Source organism: Bactrocera neohumeralis, chromosome 5 (genome assembly GCF_024586455.1).
Source record: "Bactrocera neohumeralis isolate Rockhampton chromosome 5, APGP_CSIRO_Bneo_wtdbg2-racon-allhic-juicebox.fasta_v2, whole genome shotgun sequence".
In the NCBI taxonomy this organism is placed as follows: domain Eukaryota; kingdom Metazoa; phylum Arthropoda; class Insecta; order Diptera; family Tephritidae; genus Bactrocera; species Bactrocera neohumeralis.
The window spans coordinates 5265720-5283257 of NC_065922.1; the positions used below are offsets into that span (position 1 = coordinate 5265720).

Below are 17538 nucleotides of genomic sequence, written 5' to 3' on the forward strand. Positions count from 1 at the left end.
AAGATCAACACAACTCGCACTACCTCGAAACACTAAAACTAACTTTCAATTTTGTGCGTCTGATGCAAGCAAGCCCCGGAAGGCTACTGAAATGGTTTGCTTTTCCGTGGAGAGTCATCGGCGATGGTGATGCCATGTAGTAAGATTGCACATGTGCACTCATAGCCTTGCCACCTGATTGTAAAGAAATGTTTGGATAATATTTTAGCACATAGCACTTTCTTTAGGTCAAAACCGATATTAATTTGTGCTTAAGTATATGTAAATAATGAAGCATTTAGTAAAAACACTTAATTTAAAAAAATATGAGGATATGGTATTTATGTCTTTTATATATTTATACTTGTAATGTTAATATTTTTTTGTTCACATAACGGTTGTTTGTAAGTCCTAAAACTAAAAGAGTCAGATATAGGGTTATATATACCAAAGTGATCAGGGTGACAGTAGAGTCGAAATCCGTATCTGTCCGTCCGTCCGTCTGTCCGTCCGTACAAGCTGTAACTTGAGTAAAAATTGAGATATCATGATGAAACTTGGTAAACGTATTCCTTGGCTCCATAAGAAGGTTAAGTTCGAAGATGGGCAAAATCGACCCACTTAAAGTTCAAAAAATTATGAGGATATTTGGACGCAATTTTTTTGGAAAAGTGGGCGTGTCTTTTACATATCTTACTATAGCTATGTCAATCTACAGAGTTGTTTTCTTCAGGCATTTCCATATACAGTTCAAAAATTTAAGATTTCGGATAATAACCACGCCCACCTCCCGACTAACAAAAAACGTCAGAAACACTAAGTTTTACGGAAGAAATTGCAGAGGGAAGCTGCACCCAGGCTTTTTTTTTAAATTTAAAATGGGCGTGGCCTCGCCCACTTATGGACCAAAAACCATATCTGAGGAACTACTAGACCGATTTCAATGAAATTCGGTATATAATTTTTCTTAACACCCTGATGACATGTACGAAATATGGGTGAAATCGGTTCATTCTTCTAATATAACGCTAAAAATGCCTTCTCTGTATAATATACATATACATTAGGAAATGAAAATACAATTCGATACTCAAAGTAAAAATTTCTAATCTAATTAATTTTAAAAAATAAAAAATATGTAAAATTATTATCACTTTGTCAAAAAAATGTTCGGTGACACCCGAACTTAGCCCTTCCTTAAATTTTCTTGTATATTATTTGCTATTTTTATTCGAATGAATTGTAAAAAAGAATCGATCGGTCGATCATTTCTAATTTAAAATTTGAAATAACATTTTAAAAAATTATTTAAAAAAACAAAATTAAAAATTAAAATTTGTAAAAAGTCACTTCACAAAAAAAATTATTAGAGTAATACTATGTCAGTTTATGGCCACTGTGCTAACCGCTACCAAAAGTCTACAAAAACATCAAAACATAAGGCAACTCTAGATGGAACTAAACTTCTCCAATACTAACATATGTTACATGACACGAACCAAATGTAAATTTCTCTCACAGTAGATGTGTGTGTGAAGGATATCATAATAACTGTAGGTAGTTTTGAATTCACGACCGAAGGCAGGTAGTCAAAATAAAAAATCAGATATGCATGCATTTGAAAACAATAGTTTAAATGGCGCTTGCACATTGAAAATCCCTTTTAATATAATTTCAGTATGAGCATTGATAATAAACTAAAAAATATTAAAATATAAATATATACGTACATATATGTATATGTATATATAGTTTTAGTTTAAATATTTGTTCTTTTGTAGAGATTTACATTTACGACAAACATCTGAATTTTCATTTCTATTTTTAACTCAGGCTGCGAAATATATTTTTCAGTTTGTATGCCTTACTAGAACGATGATACTTCTGCAAATACATATGTGTGTATGTATATATACTTAAATTTAAAGTACACATACTTTAATTCATATGAACGTACAGTCTGTGCGTGATTAGTTTTCATTGTTATCCTTGCTTTCTACCGCCAGAAAGAAAATCTGTCTACCTGAAGATTTCAACACCGACGTAATTTCCTGACCTTCCTGTATTAGTGTATGTCATTTTTACTCAAATTTTTTTATTTTTATTATTTTTTTAACTAAAAACAGAATTAAACTTTCAAGAAGCTTAAAAAAGAAGTCTCTTAAAATTTGAGCTCTAAAAATTATTATTAAGGGGTTGCATGGGTTTCCTCGGATAAAAACTGTCATTTTTCAACAATTTCTTTCTCATATAAAAAACGAAATGTTTTATTAAAATTTGTTATTGTTGCAAACATACACTACTAACAAAGAAATTCTGACATTTTTGAAAAAAAAAAATTTAAACTCGGCCATTGCGCCGCCATTTCAGGTGAACCCTCGGAGAAAAACTTCGCGCGCGTTGGCAGGATTGTCCAAGTCTTTAAAAATTTTATCTCAAAGACCTGCGTAAAATTTCTTGAAAATTGATTGAAAAATCGAGAACTCTTGCTAACCGACTTCAAAACCACGGCGCACTATTACACGGATTTACATGAAAATTTAGGACAACATTCTAGAGGTGTTGCAGAATTTAATAAGACAATAAAAACCCGTAAACATATGAAACCGCTTAACTATCCTTCCGCACGACTTTGCTCGCATTTAATCCCTTGAACAAATATCAAAGATTACTAACGATATAGAATTGCTACATACATACATATGTATGTATGTATGTACATACATAAATTTACACGCAAACTATAACGCGCCAAACAGCGAAAAGGAAAAACGACTGGTGCCGTGTTGTAAACTCGGCCATAACCGCGTAAGTGGTGTCTGCGCCAATAAAGAGGAAGAAGAAGCTACAAAGCAATTATCATGCATGTGTTGGTGGTGATAACCCAAATTTTGTCAGATTAACGCTTTTGATGCATTTTTGTTTTTTTTTTAGATTTTGTAATTTTTCGACAAACAAAACTATTTGAGGAAATAATGTGTTTTCAAATTTGAAAAATTATTTTACAACGAACGTAATGCTGAACCAATATTGATTTTGCAAAAAAGGCCACCGTTAAGACCTTTTCAGAAATAAACGAATATGTATGTATATAGTAACTAGAGGACCCAGCGAACTCTGTTTTTGATGAAACAAATGAGCTTTGGATTTTAAGTCCTTTTTTAGGTAATAAAAATTAAATTATTTTAATGATTCTTTATTGTTCATGTATTCTAGTGCAGAGGTCGTACTCTTCAGTTAAATACCTTGTCATTCACGATATTTTGTGTTTAATTTTCAGGCGCAATAACATAGAGCGCAGATGATCTTCCGTCCCTTGAAGATGCCACATATGCCATGCGAAAAACATGGATATTCCAGATTCCAACCACACATACATATGCAGCATATGTTTAAAATACCCGGCGTACTTTGTTCTGCCTTAGAGGTAATAAATGAGCAGACTTTAAATTTTGTCAAGGTCAATTTTTTATTTACTTAGTTGTAAATTGTGCGGTGGTAAGCCTAGCACATCCAAGGAGTTTAAAAATTCAATTGGATAGTTAGTACCTTCATCTTCATTTGCTACACAGTCCATTGATTTGAAAGAACGCGCTGTACCAATGATTCTGAATTATGAAGTTTAAATCATTTCCATCTTTATTCTTAGCCATCAAAATTGCTCGCTCACTCAACCATTCATTATTTTTGTGGTTAGTAATGATATTTGGGAATACTTTGTTGGGGAGTTCATCTTTTGATGACACAATTGAATTATGGCTTCGTCGTGAAAGATTTGATCGTGTTGGTGGCGGCATAGCTTTCTAAAGGCTATATCGGCACAAAAAGCTAGTAGAAATTTAGAGCAAACACATCAATCGATCAACTTCTAAATTTTATCTACCTTTTTCTGATAAATTGCTTTTATTTTCGTTTTGTTATTCCACGCTCTATGTTATGCTGCACGAGACCGATTTTTATGAATTGTATTGAAATTTAACATAAAGCGATAAAAAGTATCTTATGTCCGTGCCGTGACTCTAAGCTACTTCCCTACCAATTTTTAGCCAAATCGGTTCAGCCGTTCTTGGGTTATAAACAAATTATATGTAACTAACACGACATTCATTTATATATAGCTATAGAAAAGATAATGAACATGCCTGTTCATGTTGAGCATTCAGTTTTTTCCCAAAGTAATTTTTCAGTTCATTTTTCAAGCTACAAAAATGGGAAAACAAAATTTCAATCTTTATAAAGATACCAATACCACGGTTTAATATTATTTATCGCATGCGATAAGTAATAGGCGCCTAAATGTACGCTATAAATTGAAATGCAAATTTTATCAATCAGCTTCTGCACTAAGGTAAGAAAGGCGAAAAATTTCCGTTATTACTTTAACTTCCTTAACTTTCTTTTAAATTATTTAAAACACCTCTAATTGTCGAGACAAACTCTCAGCGTGATTTATTACTCTTTATAATTTTCTATATAAATTGGTTCTAATACATTTGATATTTAAAAATTTTTAGCCCATCAAACAATTCGATTGCGTTGGTGGCAACTTAGAAGACATCAAAGTATTCACTGTCCACCTCGATGATTGTGAAATTCTCTTGATTGCCAAACATCCACCACTGATGCAAAATGTTCCGAATAATTAGAAAGCGTGTTGTTATGAACTCGAAAAAGTGGAAGAAAAGTGCACCTAAGTTGACAAGAGAACATAAACACATTGTTAAATGAATTTCAAGTTTTAGCTAAATACTTGATGTCAAGAGCGCGCATGAAGCCACCATCACTTCTTGCACCGTCAAATGCTCGTTGGGGCTCGCATTAATATTGTCCATGCAAATGAGTACTTGCTGCAGGACGACATGCGCCAGCGGCAGCAGGGACACGCTAAAGAGCAGGTGCTTCATGATGGCGCCGCCGCAACGCGCACAGAATAGCGCGTTCAACATGCGTCGCACGTTCAACTTTTCTTCTGGCACATCGAACGGCGTGTTGCATATTTCACAGCGCGTGTCACGCCGATGCAAAATCCAACGCTTCAAGCACGGCATGTGCACGAACCCCTGAAAACATTTAGAACTCAGCTCAGCTCATATGCGTATTTCACGAGCGCTTACCACACTACCGCGACACTGGCAGGGACAACGCGACAATTGCATGTCACTCCGATTGCAACGACAAATGCGACAAGCATTGCCGAACTCATTCGTGGACTGTATGGTTGTAATCGACTTGCACTCGTCTACCGCATTGATTGACGTTATGGAATTGGCATTGAGTGCAGTTGTCGGACCAGCTATTTGTTCCGTTGTCACAACACTGTTGAATAAACGTATGGCCGTCGCCTCCGATAGTCCCTGCATGCCGTTCGTCCGTAGTCGTATTGGTGGATATGTTGACGTAGATGGTAGCGATGACAGAGCGCCGAATGGTGTTGTTCGGGCTCTTGGCAGCAATGGCGGCGGTGGAGGCGGCGGAGGCGGTGCTGGTGGTGCCGAAACTGAAGTCTGTGTTTGTGAAACTGCGACAGCGGAAGAACACGAAGTGTCTGGAGGCGCCGGCTGCTGCAGCTTGAGGCTTTCAAAGAACTACTCTACCTGGTCAACTGATAATTTTTTTTGAATTTCCTCGAAAATTCATACTAAACTGATTTTAATATATTTTTTTCATTTATTTCGAAGTGAGGTGACAACGCCTTGAGCTTCAAAGTCAAAGAAAATATTCGTATTGACAATGGATTCTAAGGAGTAGGCTTTTGTGGGTGAGAAATATATAAATGCTGTCAAGCGGCAAAAGTGTGTTCTAAATTTTATGAGCTGCCATCTTTTGGGAATATTTCATATTTGTTAACAATATTTATAGCGCTGGCAACCTATAGAAAGCACCAACCACCATGACTACGTTGGTGATTGTTATGTTTTCCAAAGAACAGTATCGGATAGTTTATAATCGTTGATAAATTTCAAATATGTTCACATTTATTTCTCTTGAAGGAAATAATCCGTAATTTACCAATTCGTTTTTTCTAATATTTTAATTCAAATCTTCCCTACCTATTTTAATATACAGTATGTTATCAAAGTAATCCCCATTCGCTATTATGACAGCGCTTCTTCCAATCGTTGAAGGACATCTCAAATTCGATTTTTGGGATAGCCATTAACTCTTTCTACGATTTGTATCTATGCTTGTAAAACGACGATCCTTTGAGGTTCTATTTATTTCTGGAAATAGAAAAAAGTCGCACGGAGCTATATATGATGAATGTGGAGGTTGGAGCATGGTACAGTATTGGGCAACAAATTGTGTGCAGGTGCATTAACAAAACCGGCAAGGTCATAAAAACACATCTAACCTGATAAAAACAAAGTAAGCAAAAAATACAGCTGAAAATTTTATCGTACACCAGATGCATGTGTATCAGCAGGACTCCAAACCCGCGAATTTGAAATTTTCAACTTATCGTTACTTTCTAAACAAACCTATTTACTCGCATTATTCCAATTTGTGTTGTGCTTTCTAAAATGTTCAAGCTATTTTTTATTTGTGAATTAAGCGGCCTAGGCTAGAAAAAAAGGTGATCAATACCAGCCTTTCACTTAATTTCAAACCAACTTTTCATTCCCTGTTCAGAGCACAGTAAGCTTACCACAACTAAGCAACTGGAAGGAAACGTTGCGACGACGTGTCGTAGACCCTATAATGGATATACGGGCCATTCCATACAAAAGTTATCTTCAATAATTTTTTTCGTGCAAAATATTTATTTTTGTTTTGGTTTTTAGTAAAATGTTGGACACATTTTCAGTTATTCCAAACAACAAATGAAAAATTTTGGAGTAACAAATTTTCAAAAAAAAATTTAAGTGCAAATTTTAAGTGTACGCTTTTTTTCGGGTTTCCGATGAGGAATATTGTGTTGAATTTGTTCGACATTTTTTTATAAAAAAAAGTGCATTTTTATAACCATTAATTTTGTTTAAAAAATGGAACTATTTATATTCAGTTATTTTTATTGAAAATTGTACATCAGACACTTCAGTTACTAATTAATAAGTTTCAGAAAGGGCCATACAAAATCTGACGGTGTGAAATTTTGCACATTTCCTTTTGATTTATGATATAAATTATTTTCCAAGTAAATGCTACTCAAATTGTTCAGATTGAACACACATAGCATATAGATGTCATTCACACTGACAGATCTAAATGAAGAAAAAATATTTATAGAATGTCTTTCGCTCTTATTAAGTAACCCTAATTCGCCTTAAAGGTGGTGGTAATCCCCAAAACGTTTTTCTTTGGGAGCACACCGTTAGTCGTTTACGTTTTCAGAATTATAATAGTTATACAAGAATTAAGACAAAAAAGCACCCGAAAACTATAATTCCTCGGGTAAATGATATTTCAAAAAAAAAAAAAGTATTTTGCTGAGGGCTGTCCTTAATTACTATGACAAATATAGGCACGATCTTTCAACCAGTTTGTTTACAGTAGCTGCTTAAGTCGGTACATCTCAGTAGAACGCTGCGATTTTTACAATGGATAAAAATATCGAACAAAGAATTCGTCTCAAATTTTGTATTTCTAACCAAATTTCGTCTGCTGAATCGTTGCGAATGTTGGAAAAGGCTTACGGTGATTCAGTTTTATCAAAAACACACAAGTCTACGAGTGGTACAAAGCCTTCAAAGACGGTCGAGAGATCGTTGAAGACATGTCTCGTTCTGGACGACCTTCCACCACTTCAACAAATTAAAATATTAAGAAAGTGAAGGACATGGCGATTGAGAATCCTCAGAATGGTTTTTGCTCGACTCGACCCGATAAAGCGAATTTTTTTCAAAAAGAGTACGATTGTGACGGAATTTAAAATCAAAAACGCGAAGAATATCATTCATCAACCACCAGCAGATTTGGCACCGCGTGATTTTTTCTTGTCCCCCAAACTCCAATTGCCGTGGAACCCGATTTCAGTCGATCCGAAAGTTAAAACAAAATTCGCTGAAGGAGCTGAAAGCCATCCCAAAAAGTGCTCATGAAAAGTGTTTCCAGGACTGGAAAAATCGTTGGCATAAGCATATGACATCTGGAGGGGATTACTTTGAAGGCGAGAAAACAAATATTGTTGAATAATTAAATATTTTGTGTTTTATTTACCATTTCCGGGTACCTATTTTGTCTCAATGCATGTGACGGGAATTAAAGAACGCATTTCTTTTAACAGAAACAGAATATGCATATAAAAACAGCATTAAAGAAAATACATCAAAGCAACCTTATCTTGGAACAATAGAAATGCACTATCCATACAACAAACAATAACAACTTAGATTGTTATCAACTAGTAAAGAACCGGCATCTCAATAGTACAGGTATAATTAGCACTAAGATTTATGTAAGCAAACCTAGACAAACGATATATTATATATGAACAAACTATAAAGTAAACGTGCTAGTTAGTACAAATAGAAGTAAAACCCATGTAAAAAGTTAGACCTGAAGAGTATTAATAAGAAGCGCACCTCTTGGTGCAGCTCACAAAAATATATCTTTTGACTCATTTTTACTTTTTTTATACTTTGTTGCTAAGGAGAGTATTATAGTTTTGTTCACATAACGGTTGTTTGTAAGTCCTAAAACTAAAAAGTCAGATATAGGGTTATATATACCAAAGTGATCAGGGTGACGAAGAGTCGAAATCCGGATGTCTGTCTGTCCGTCCGTCCGTCCGTCCGTGCAAGCTGTAACTTGAGTAAAAATTGAGATATCATGATGAAACTTGGTGCACGTATTCCTTGGCTCCATAAGAAGGTTAAGTTCGAAGATGGGCAAAATCCGCCCACTGCCACGCCCACAAAATGGCGGAAACCGAAAACCTATGAAGTGTCATAACTAAGCCATAAATAAAGATATTAAAGTGAAATTTGGCACAAAGGATCGCATTAGGGAGGGGCATATTTGGACGCAATTTTTTTGGAAAAGTGGGCGTGGCCCCGCCCCCTACTAAGTTTTTTGTACATATCTCGGAAACTACTATAGCCAAACTCTACAGAGTCGTTTTCTTCAGGCATTTCCATATACAGTTCAAAAATGGAAGAAATCGGATAATAACCATTTTATGTTGAAAATCACTGTGCGTTAACCGACTAACAAAAAACGTCAGAAACACTAAATTTTACAGAAGAAATGGCAGAAGGAAGCTGCACCCAGATTTTTTTTTTAAATTGAAAATGGGCGTGGCGTCGCCCACTTATGGACCAAAAACCATATCTCAGGAACTACTAGACCGATTTCAATGAAATTCGGTACATAATATTTCCTTTACATCCTGATAACATGTACGAAATATGGGTGAAATCGGTTCACAACCACGCCTTCTTCCAATATAACGCTATTTTGAATTCCATCTGATGCCTTTTCTGTATAATACGAGTATATACATTAGGAATCAATGATGAAAGCGGAATAAAACTTTACAAAAATACGGTATTTGAAAAATATGTAAATGACGTATGTATAATGAAATCTCGATTATCACTTTATCATGCGAGAGTATAAAATGTTCGGTGACACCCGAACTTAGCCCTTCCTTACTTGTTATATTTATATTAATAAATAAATAAACAAATATGGTTAACATTTTGATCTTTTTGCCCTTTTTCCGCTAGACACATTATTCCATCAGTGTAAATCGAAATTTTGAAATTTCCAGAACGGAAGCGAGCGAACCATTTTTGTGCTGCACGAACTGATATAGTAGCATCGTCTCCGTAAACTTCATAAATTTCATTGGTGGCTTGCGTGGCATTGTTCCCTTTTTTATACAAAAATATTTTCATTATTTTCACTCATTTTTGAACAGCTGTAATTTTTTTTTAACTTCCCCGAATTTTTTTCGGGTTAAATGAGGCTTAAAATCTCACGTTTCTAACACTATATGGTATGACATAATGTGATTGGTAGCACTGGAGATATACGACTGCAACGACATCAATTGACAAAATACGAAAAGACTTTTTCGACAACCCAAAATTTGCTGAAATACGAGTAGTACTAAATAATTAACTTGAATTCACTTACATGATGGCAAAATATTTCCTCTTAAATAAAAGTGCGTTTCCAGTTTTTTGTAGCTCGAAAATGTTAATTCTTTTATTTTCATAGCAACAATTAGTATATACAAAAACAAATATATATGTATGTTGTTTGAAACAAATAATATAAAAATCGTAAAGTTAGACTCCCATAAATAATCTTTGTTTGTTTTGCTTGAATTTAATATCGCACAATTTTTAACACACATCAAATTCTGCTGAGAAATTTTGTTGAAGCGAATAAAAATGAGTTCATGTGTAATATCAATACATACATACATATGCAGGCATATAAATTCTATTACGCTTGTTAAGTTAGTGAGTGTATTTGTGTTATATATATTATGTCATATGTATATATGTGTGAGTGTATGCAATGCAGCCACAATTCAATAGACAAATTTAAATAAAAAATCATTTGCATGTACTTATATATGTGTTTGGGTGTGTGTATATTTATTGAAGTAAACATAATGTTAGCATATATTGTATGTAGTAGGCATGGTTCCGCTTGGAGTATATCGAAACGTACGTATGTATTTAGTCAAATGTATTATTCATAAGGTTCTTAGTATGTGTGCACATACATATAAAAGTAAATATAATATATTTAGTATCAATAACATAGTTTGCTCCTTTAACATTTTGCAATTAAGAAGACTTCTTTTTTTACAATTTCACGCTTTTCTGTGCCAACAACAATTGAGTGTTAAATAGAAATGTAGACATACATAGTAAATTCTTAGACAAAGTCGCTAATGCCTAATTAGATGCATTATTGTTGTGCGTAGCTGTAAAGTACAAAAGCACTGTGGCTGCAACTACGCACGAACCAGATCAGACAAAGTAGTAAAAATGGTTTATGGCTTGCATTTTTTACTGTTAACATTTATATAACCAATAAATAAAATGTTTAAATTTTTACAGCAATTATTTTTTTCTTTTAGTTCAACACGATTTAGTGAAAATATTTAAACCTTGTAAACGCTCGTAGAGCCCTAACCATTTATTTCGGCTGATTTTAGTACAGTCAACACTTTGGGTGTGCGTTGACATGGCAATGGTGGATTAGTATGAGTGGATTATTTGTGGTAGTGACCGGATTTAGAGTTCTGGATGTCGAAGGTGTTGTTTCGTTTGATTTTTAAATCGCTTGCGCCGCATTTACTGGCAATTACGGAAGCGACGGTAGATGCTTTGCACGTAGATGAAAACACACTTCCAGTCAGGTCGTTTCATCTCTACCATATCCTCGACATCGAGTAGTGGCGCTATGCCAGCTTTCTCACTGCAATTTGTGGGCAAATATTTGTAGTTTAATTTTAGAGTAATTTGAGTGGATGGAAGGTGCAGTGTATTTGTTGTACTTACTCGGCCACAGTGAAAGCTAATTCAAAATTGTGTCTTCGGTTTTGAGGTGTTAATTTACTATAATCGAAGGCATCTGGCAAGAAATGATGTATTAGCGCACAAAATGCTAAACCATCTGACCAGCTGGCACTAAAGTTGCTTATTTGGACGTTCTGCAAAAGAGTTGGAATATTTTAATAAATCTGTTACAAAGCAGCGCATCAATGAAACACAAAACAGTAACAACAACTAGAGCAAATTAGCGCTAAAATTACGGTCAAAAATAAATAAATGAAAATTTAAATAAAAAAAATATTTATGCGAAAATAAATATAAAATAAATATTATTTTTTTAATAAAACGAAATAAAAAAATTATAAAATAAAATTTTAAAATCTATGTCAAATAATATAATACATTATAGAGGAGTAAGATATGGCATAAAACTTAACAAAGCAGACTCAAAAGCATTTCTGCAATTATACATTATTAAATAGCTGGAGGATGGTCACTATACAAGTAAATAGCATTAGTATGTATTTACACTATTTCTCTTTATAAATTTAGTGTATTAGTTGCTTACAAGAGGCCTGCAGAGTTATTGCAATTTTTTAAGCTTTTGTTAGCGACCGTTAGCTGGCCGTTTCCTTAGCGATACAATTGCTGGTTGTAGCGCAAGTTTGCTAGTAAAAATTGTAGAACATATAGCAAGAAATATTGATATGATTGCAACGCCTATGTATTTTTTGTTTTTGTTTTGTCATTAAAAGTGATACCTCATATTCCTGTGTTTTCGATTGGCACCACTGCAGAAGTTGCTCCTTCACAGTGGCGGCGCGTGCATTTAATGCCGGATCAGTAAATTGGAATATACGTGCGGAGCCAGAAGGTGAGGCTGTGCCCCCGGGGGTGGTGGGTGTTGACGGTGATCTGAACAAAGGGTTTTAACGTTTTTAAGCAACATTGTAGCAAATTGAAAATGTTCGCTAGAGATTAGTTCTACTTTGTTGGTTGGTTTCGTCTCTGACTACCGTATTAAAATTTTCGATTTTATTTCTTGCATACAATGCTTCAGTTAATTCAATACAGAAAATCTACTAAAACTGGCACTAAGTTGTGAGCGTGTTTTGTAGAAATTTTAGGTATTTTAACTGGCTGCGAGCGCATACTTGGAAGTAGTGTTTTGACCATAGAAGGGTCTGAAGTTGAAAGTCAACGCTTTTTAATTGGTTTGAGTTCTTGTGTTGGTTTTTGTATGCAAAATTGAAAAATTAAACTAAAAAACAGTTACATTTTGGTATTCGACGTTAATGTTTCGTGTGTTCTAACTTAGAGTTAATCTTACAAATACTAAAATTATTGCTGATAATGAGTTGTATAGTTTTATAATAATAATTACAGATACCATCACCTTACTTTTTGTATAAAATAAAGAGTGCTTTCTAATAATGTGGTATAAAAAGGTAGTATGTGAGCTAAAGATTTCCATCACCAGCTGAGTTTAGTTTAAATATTTAAAAATCATGTTAAGTGGTCTATGTTTACTTTCTAAAATACTTACGTATGTTAGTTATATGAGAGATAAGCTACCATTTCTAATAGATCTTACATTTCTTGGAATAACAGTACATATTTATAAATATTTAGTATTTTTTTTTCTTATAGTCGCTGAGTTCAAAAATCACAACTCGGCCACTAATTTTACACTGGATTGGAGCAGTATTTTCAATAATAATAATATTTTCTTTACAGTTTTGTTCTTTTCCTCTTTCAAAAGCTCTAAGACATAATTTATAGAACTAATATTGGATAGTCGAAAAAGTCTTTTCGTATTTTGTCAATTGATGTCATTGCAGTCGTATATTTTCAGCGCTACCAATCACATTGTGTCATTCCATATAGTGTTGGAAAGGTGAGATTTTAAGCTTCATTTAACTAAAAACTATTAAATTCGGGGAAGTTGAAAAAAAATACAGCTGTTCAAAAATTAGTGAAAATAATGAAGAAATTCGCTATATTTTGAAATTTTTGTATAAAAGGGGACGAAGGCCACGCCAGCCACCAATGAAATTTGCAAAGTTTACTGAGACGATGCTGTATCAGTTCGTGTAGCACAACAATGTTTCGCTCTCTTCCGTTCTGGAAATTTCGTGATGAAGCTCAACAAATGGTCGTAAAACGAGGATTGACGCCTCGAAAGGTTATGCCGAGTGTTTGGTGTGATTGGAAAGGAATCATCCACTATGAGCTGCTCCAGCCTGATCGAACGATTAATTCCACATTTTGCTGCCAACAACTGATGAGATTGAAGCAAGTAATCAAAAAAAGAAAAAATACTGTCAGAACTGATAAACAGCAAGGGCTTCGTCTTCCATCAGGACGACGCTAGACCACACACATCTTTGATGACTCGGCAAAAACTGGGAGAGTTTGGAAAAGTTTGCAACCACCATATAGCCCTGACCTTGCACCAACGAACTACCATTTGTTTCGGCCAATGCAGAGCTCCCTTAATGGAGTAAAGTTGGCTTAAAGAGAAGCGTGTGAAAATTACTTCTCGCAGTTTTTCGCCGAGAAACCAGAAAAGTTGTACACTGAGGAAATAATGTCTCTAGCGAAAAAATGGCAAAAAGTTGTCGACCAAAATGGTACAGTTCAAAAATACGAAAAGAATTTTCCGACTACTGATTATTTTGAACAATTTTTTCTGCGTTGCAATATTTAACTAATTATATAAACGTATGTATGTGCGTAATTTTTTTACATTTTTTTGTGGGACATACATACTTACATATGTATGTAAATTCGTTTAATTTTTTTTTTTTTTTGTGAGACGAACTTATCTTTATCTAGTTATCATAGTGAAGAAAATATAAATAGTATCTTACTTTGGAGATTGTTGTGAGTTTTGTTTGTCCAGCTGACGGAATTTCGCAAACGGTGAAACTGGCTTCGCTGCAGTGCTGCCAGCGCCAGTAACTGTGCGTGTTGTAACTGCAACAAAAAATTGCATTGAATTTTAGTAAAAAGTACGTTAATAAACTAAATGGCAAAATATTAGAAAAATGTTTACCTTTTGTTGTTGTGGTTACAACGGCGCCATCCTTTTCCTTTGTTTCTGTTTTCTCAGTGGTGGATGTAGCTTGTTGCTCTGTAGAGGTGAGTATTTGAAGAAATTATATTTGTTTGTGTTTTGCATGGAATTATTGTTTGTTTTTATTTTGGTTTTATGTCGGTTTGAAGCATTTGTAAAGCACAAAAATTGCAAAAATATAGAAAAAAGAGAACAAAAATATGTAGCATGCGTTAATTAAATACTTTGTATTCTATATATATTTTGTGTAAACAGATTTCATATACAAAAGTTATCAACAAACTGTGTTGAGACACTATAATTAATTCGATTCATGTTTGAAAATGGTACAAAGCAATAAACTAAATTTGTGTGATTTACAATTTCAATAGTAGCAACATAAAATGTATTCGCTTTTACATATACATACATATGTATTATCAAAATTAAAATTAATTTAAGTAAAAATTAAATTGAAAATTAAGGGAAATTAGCCAATTTTCATACATGAACCTTTTCAATCATATCAACCATTTTTAGTAATATTCTTGAATAACAAAAGCCAATTTATTGCAACTACTTTTAACAATCTAATGGACAAAACAATTTTCTACTTAAATAAACAATTGGTTAGGGTCTTCTAAATGGACAAACACAAAATTATATGCACATAAAAATCTCCAAAAACGCTTTGTACAAAAAATTATCACTTATCAGAGGCATACACACTATTTATTTTACAGGTTTTTAATGCTTAAACTGCTTAAACTCTCAAGTTCACTTTTTCGAAGTCTTCTTGAAAAATAGATGAGCTCAAACCTATTTCAAAACGGTCTAAATAAAGCACATCTATATAAATCGATTGCAAACGTTGTATAATTGTGACCCCCAAAAGGTTGAAATAATGTTCAAAATGCAAATTCTATTTATTTGCAAAGAAAAAAATCCAGAAACCAAATCATTCAACTCCCTACTTAAATGTGTTGTTGCATTCACAAAAATCCATAATTTTTACAATATTTCGGCAGATGTTTGTATGTACATATATGTATGTAAATGTACATACATATGTATGTATGTATGCACATATTTCTATATAGAGATATCCAAAAACCCGTTTTTCTTATCAATGAAGATAAGTCCAACATCTCAAAAAATTACAATTTCCGTAAGATTTTTCAAAATTTTAAACAACTAAGAGCAGTGTTATATTAAGTTAGAGGTTATAGAATGTCTCATGTAAAATGAAAGAAATTATGCAAATAAGTAAGAAAATATTAATCAGAATAAAAAATATCATATGAGCATCGCATAGAAAATTGTTTTCAAGGATTTTCGCAATTTTTGGAAAGCTCATGAACGTTTAGACTTTTTAAAATTTTTGTAAAAAAAAAACAAAATGTTTAAAATTAAGAAAAATCATAAATCATAAAGATAAAAATTTGAATAATAAAAAAAAATTGTAAAAACGTGTATAAACGTTCCACTTGGAGTCGAACTTTACCCTATATGAAAGAAGCATTTTTAAATTTTTTTACCTACAAAAGTCCGATACAAATACACCAATCCTTTCAAACATTATGGTTTATATGCCCAAAAATCGTTTATTTTATTTTTTTTAATTTCCTGCATTTTTCCATAACGTTTCCAAAATGCGAACACAAACACACATACAAACTACGTAAATAAAATTCACACTCCCTTCACACTACAATGCATGAAATATAAAGTGAACAGAAAAATCGCATGCGAATCAACGAATGTGTAATATAACAATGTGCAAATGTATACGCCACACATATGTACATATGTATGTAATAACATACAAAGGAAAAGCCAAAAATTAACACGAGTTTAGGCGCAGCGAGTGTTGAGCAACGAGTAATTCTACAAAAAAACAACGCTTTCCACTCGTCGCGCATTCAAAAAGGCATGCGTTCAAAGCCGATCGTCAGTCGTGGTCCACACTCGTTCACACTTTCATTTGCAAACATATTCGTCAACAAAAATTTATATATGTACACGTGTAAAAATAGGTCCTTTCGTACAGTAGTGTTACGCCGTCCATATGTACAGGTATGCGCGTGTATGTATATGGTTGATGTGTATTTACAGAAGGAGGGACAACATGGTTGAATTATTATTACAAAAAACATATGATTAAACATTAGTAGCTGTATTGATTTAGCCAAATCAATCACTGATAAACTTTGATTTTAACATTATTAATTGTTAAGAAATCTCTCAAGCAGTATACGAACACGAACGAACGAACGAGCCAACGAGCGAATCAACGAGTTGATACTTAAGTAAACGAGCGTGTAAGTGAGCGAGCTGACTATTAGGCAGGCGGTCAGGCGAGCTGGCAGGTGGATTTGGAGCTGTGAGCTGTGAGCTGTGGGCTATGCGTGAAACTGGGCGTGGCTAGGAGCTGGGGTCAACATTGTAGTCTGTAACGGCGTTAAAACTGAACAAAAAATACCATAGTACGAGTACAGTGTGTGTATCGATTTTTATTTAGGTTAGTGTTTGGAACAACGCACTGATAAAGCAGTTTGTAATGTTGTGGAGAAGGTCAGAAAAGCGAGACACATGAAAAACGCAGATGAACTCACACTGAATAGAGTAGATATGTAGAAGGCTGAGCACAGTTCAAGTTTGAAGTGATGGCCACACCAAACATATCGTCTTCAAGATAAACGGCGTGGCCTGTTGCATTAAATGAAGCTGTTGATCTAACATATGCCGCTGGGCGCAATTTTTCTGGCAGGCATTCCGTCAATTTCGACATCATTGCATTAACGCAAGCGCTAATGACCCAAGTGGGCCTTAGTGGGGTTCCAACGGTCACTGGGCCATTTCGTGCATTCAAATATATTAGTGTACTGTGCGTGTAAATGGTATTTGTTTGGTTTATGACATTAGCCTTCGACTGTGTATTGAGGTTAAATTGAAATCGGCGTAAAAGTTTCAATAATAAAACAACATGTGGTCCCTCCTCTTCCATTTTCCTTCACGTCAATTCGTACAGAGTCGCAGAAC

General features: G+C 34.1%; 2 protein-coding genes across 2 annotated transcripts in view; both read right to left on the reverse strand.

Moving 5' to 3' along the window:
* Positions 1 to 4427: 4427 nt before the first annotated feature.
* LOC126758604 (E3 ubiquitin-protein ligase MARCHF7) lies at positions 4428 to 5695 on the reverse strand. Its single transcript, XM_050472941.1, has 3 exons — positions 5094 to 5695; positions 4730 to 5039; positions 4428 to 4669 (listed from the first exon to the last, which is right to left on the reverse strand). Exons 1-3 carry the CDS (start codon positions 5337 to 5339, stop codon positions 4527 to 4529), a joined length of 699 nt encoding a protein of 232 aa, XP_050328898.1. The 5' UTR covers positions 5340 to 5695; the 3' UTR covers positions 4428 to 4526.
* A 4801-nt stretch (positions 5696 to 10496) lies between these two features.
* LOC126758154 (uncharacterized) overlaps positions 10497 to 17538 on the reverse strand; it is a 62144-nt gene continuing 55102 nt past the window's right edge. The window contains exons 14-19 of the mRNA XM_050472246.1: positions 17173 to 17381; positions 14497 to 14574; positions 14312 to 14417; positions 12200 to 12353; positions 11445 to 11596; positions 10497 to 11361 (exon numbers count right to left, since the gene is read on the reverse strand). Coding sequence (XP_050328203.1) covers positions 11238 to 11361; positions 11445 to 11596; positions 12200 to 12353; positions 14312 to 14417; positions 14497 to 14574; positions 17173 to 17381 — 823 coding nt within the window. The 3' untranslated portion in view covers positions 10497 to 11237. The remainder of the gene's footprint in view (positions 11362 to 11444; positions 11597 to 12199; positions 12354 to 14311; positions 14418 to 14496; positions 14575 to 17172; positions 17382 to 17538) is intronic.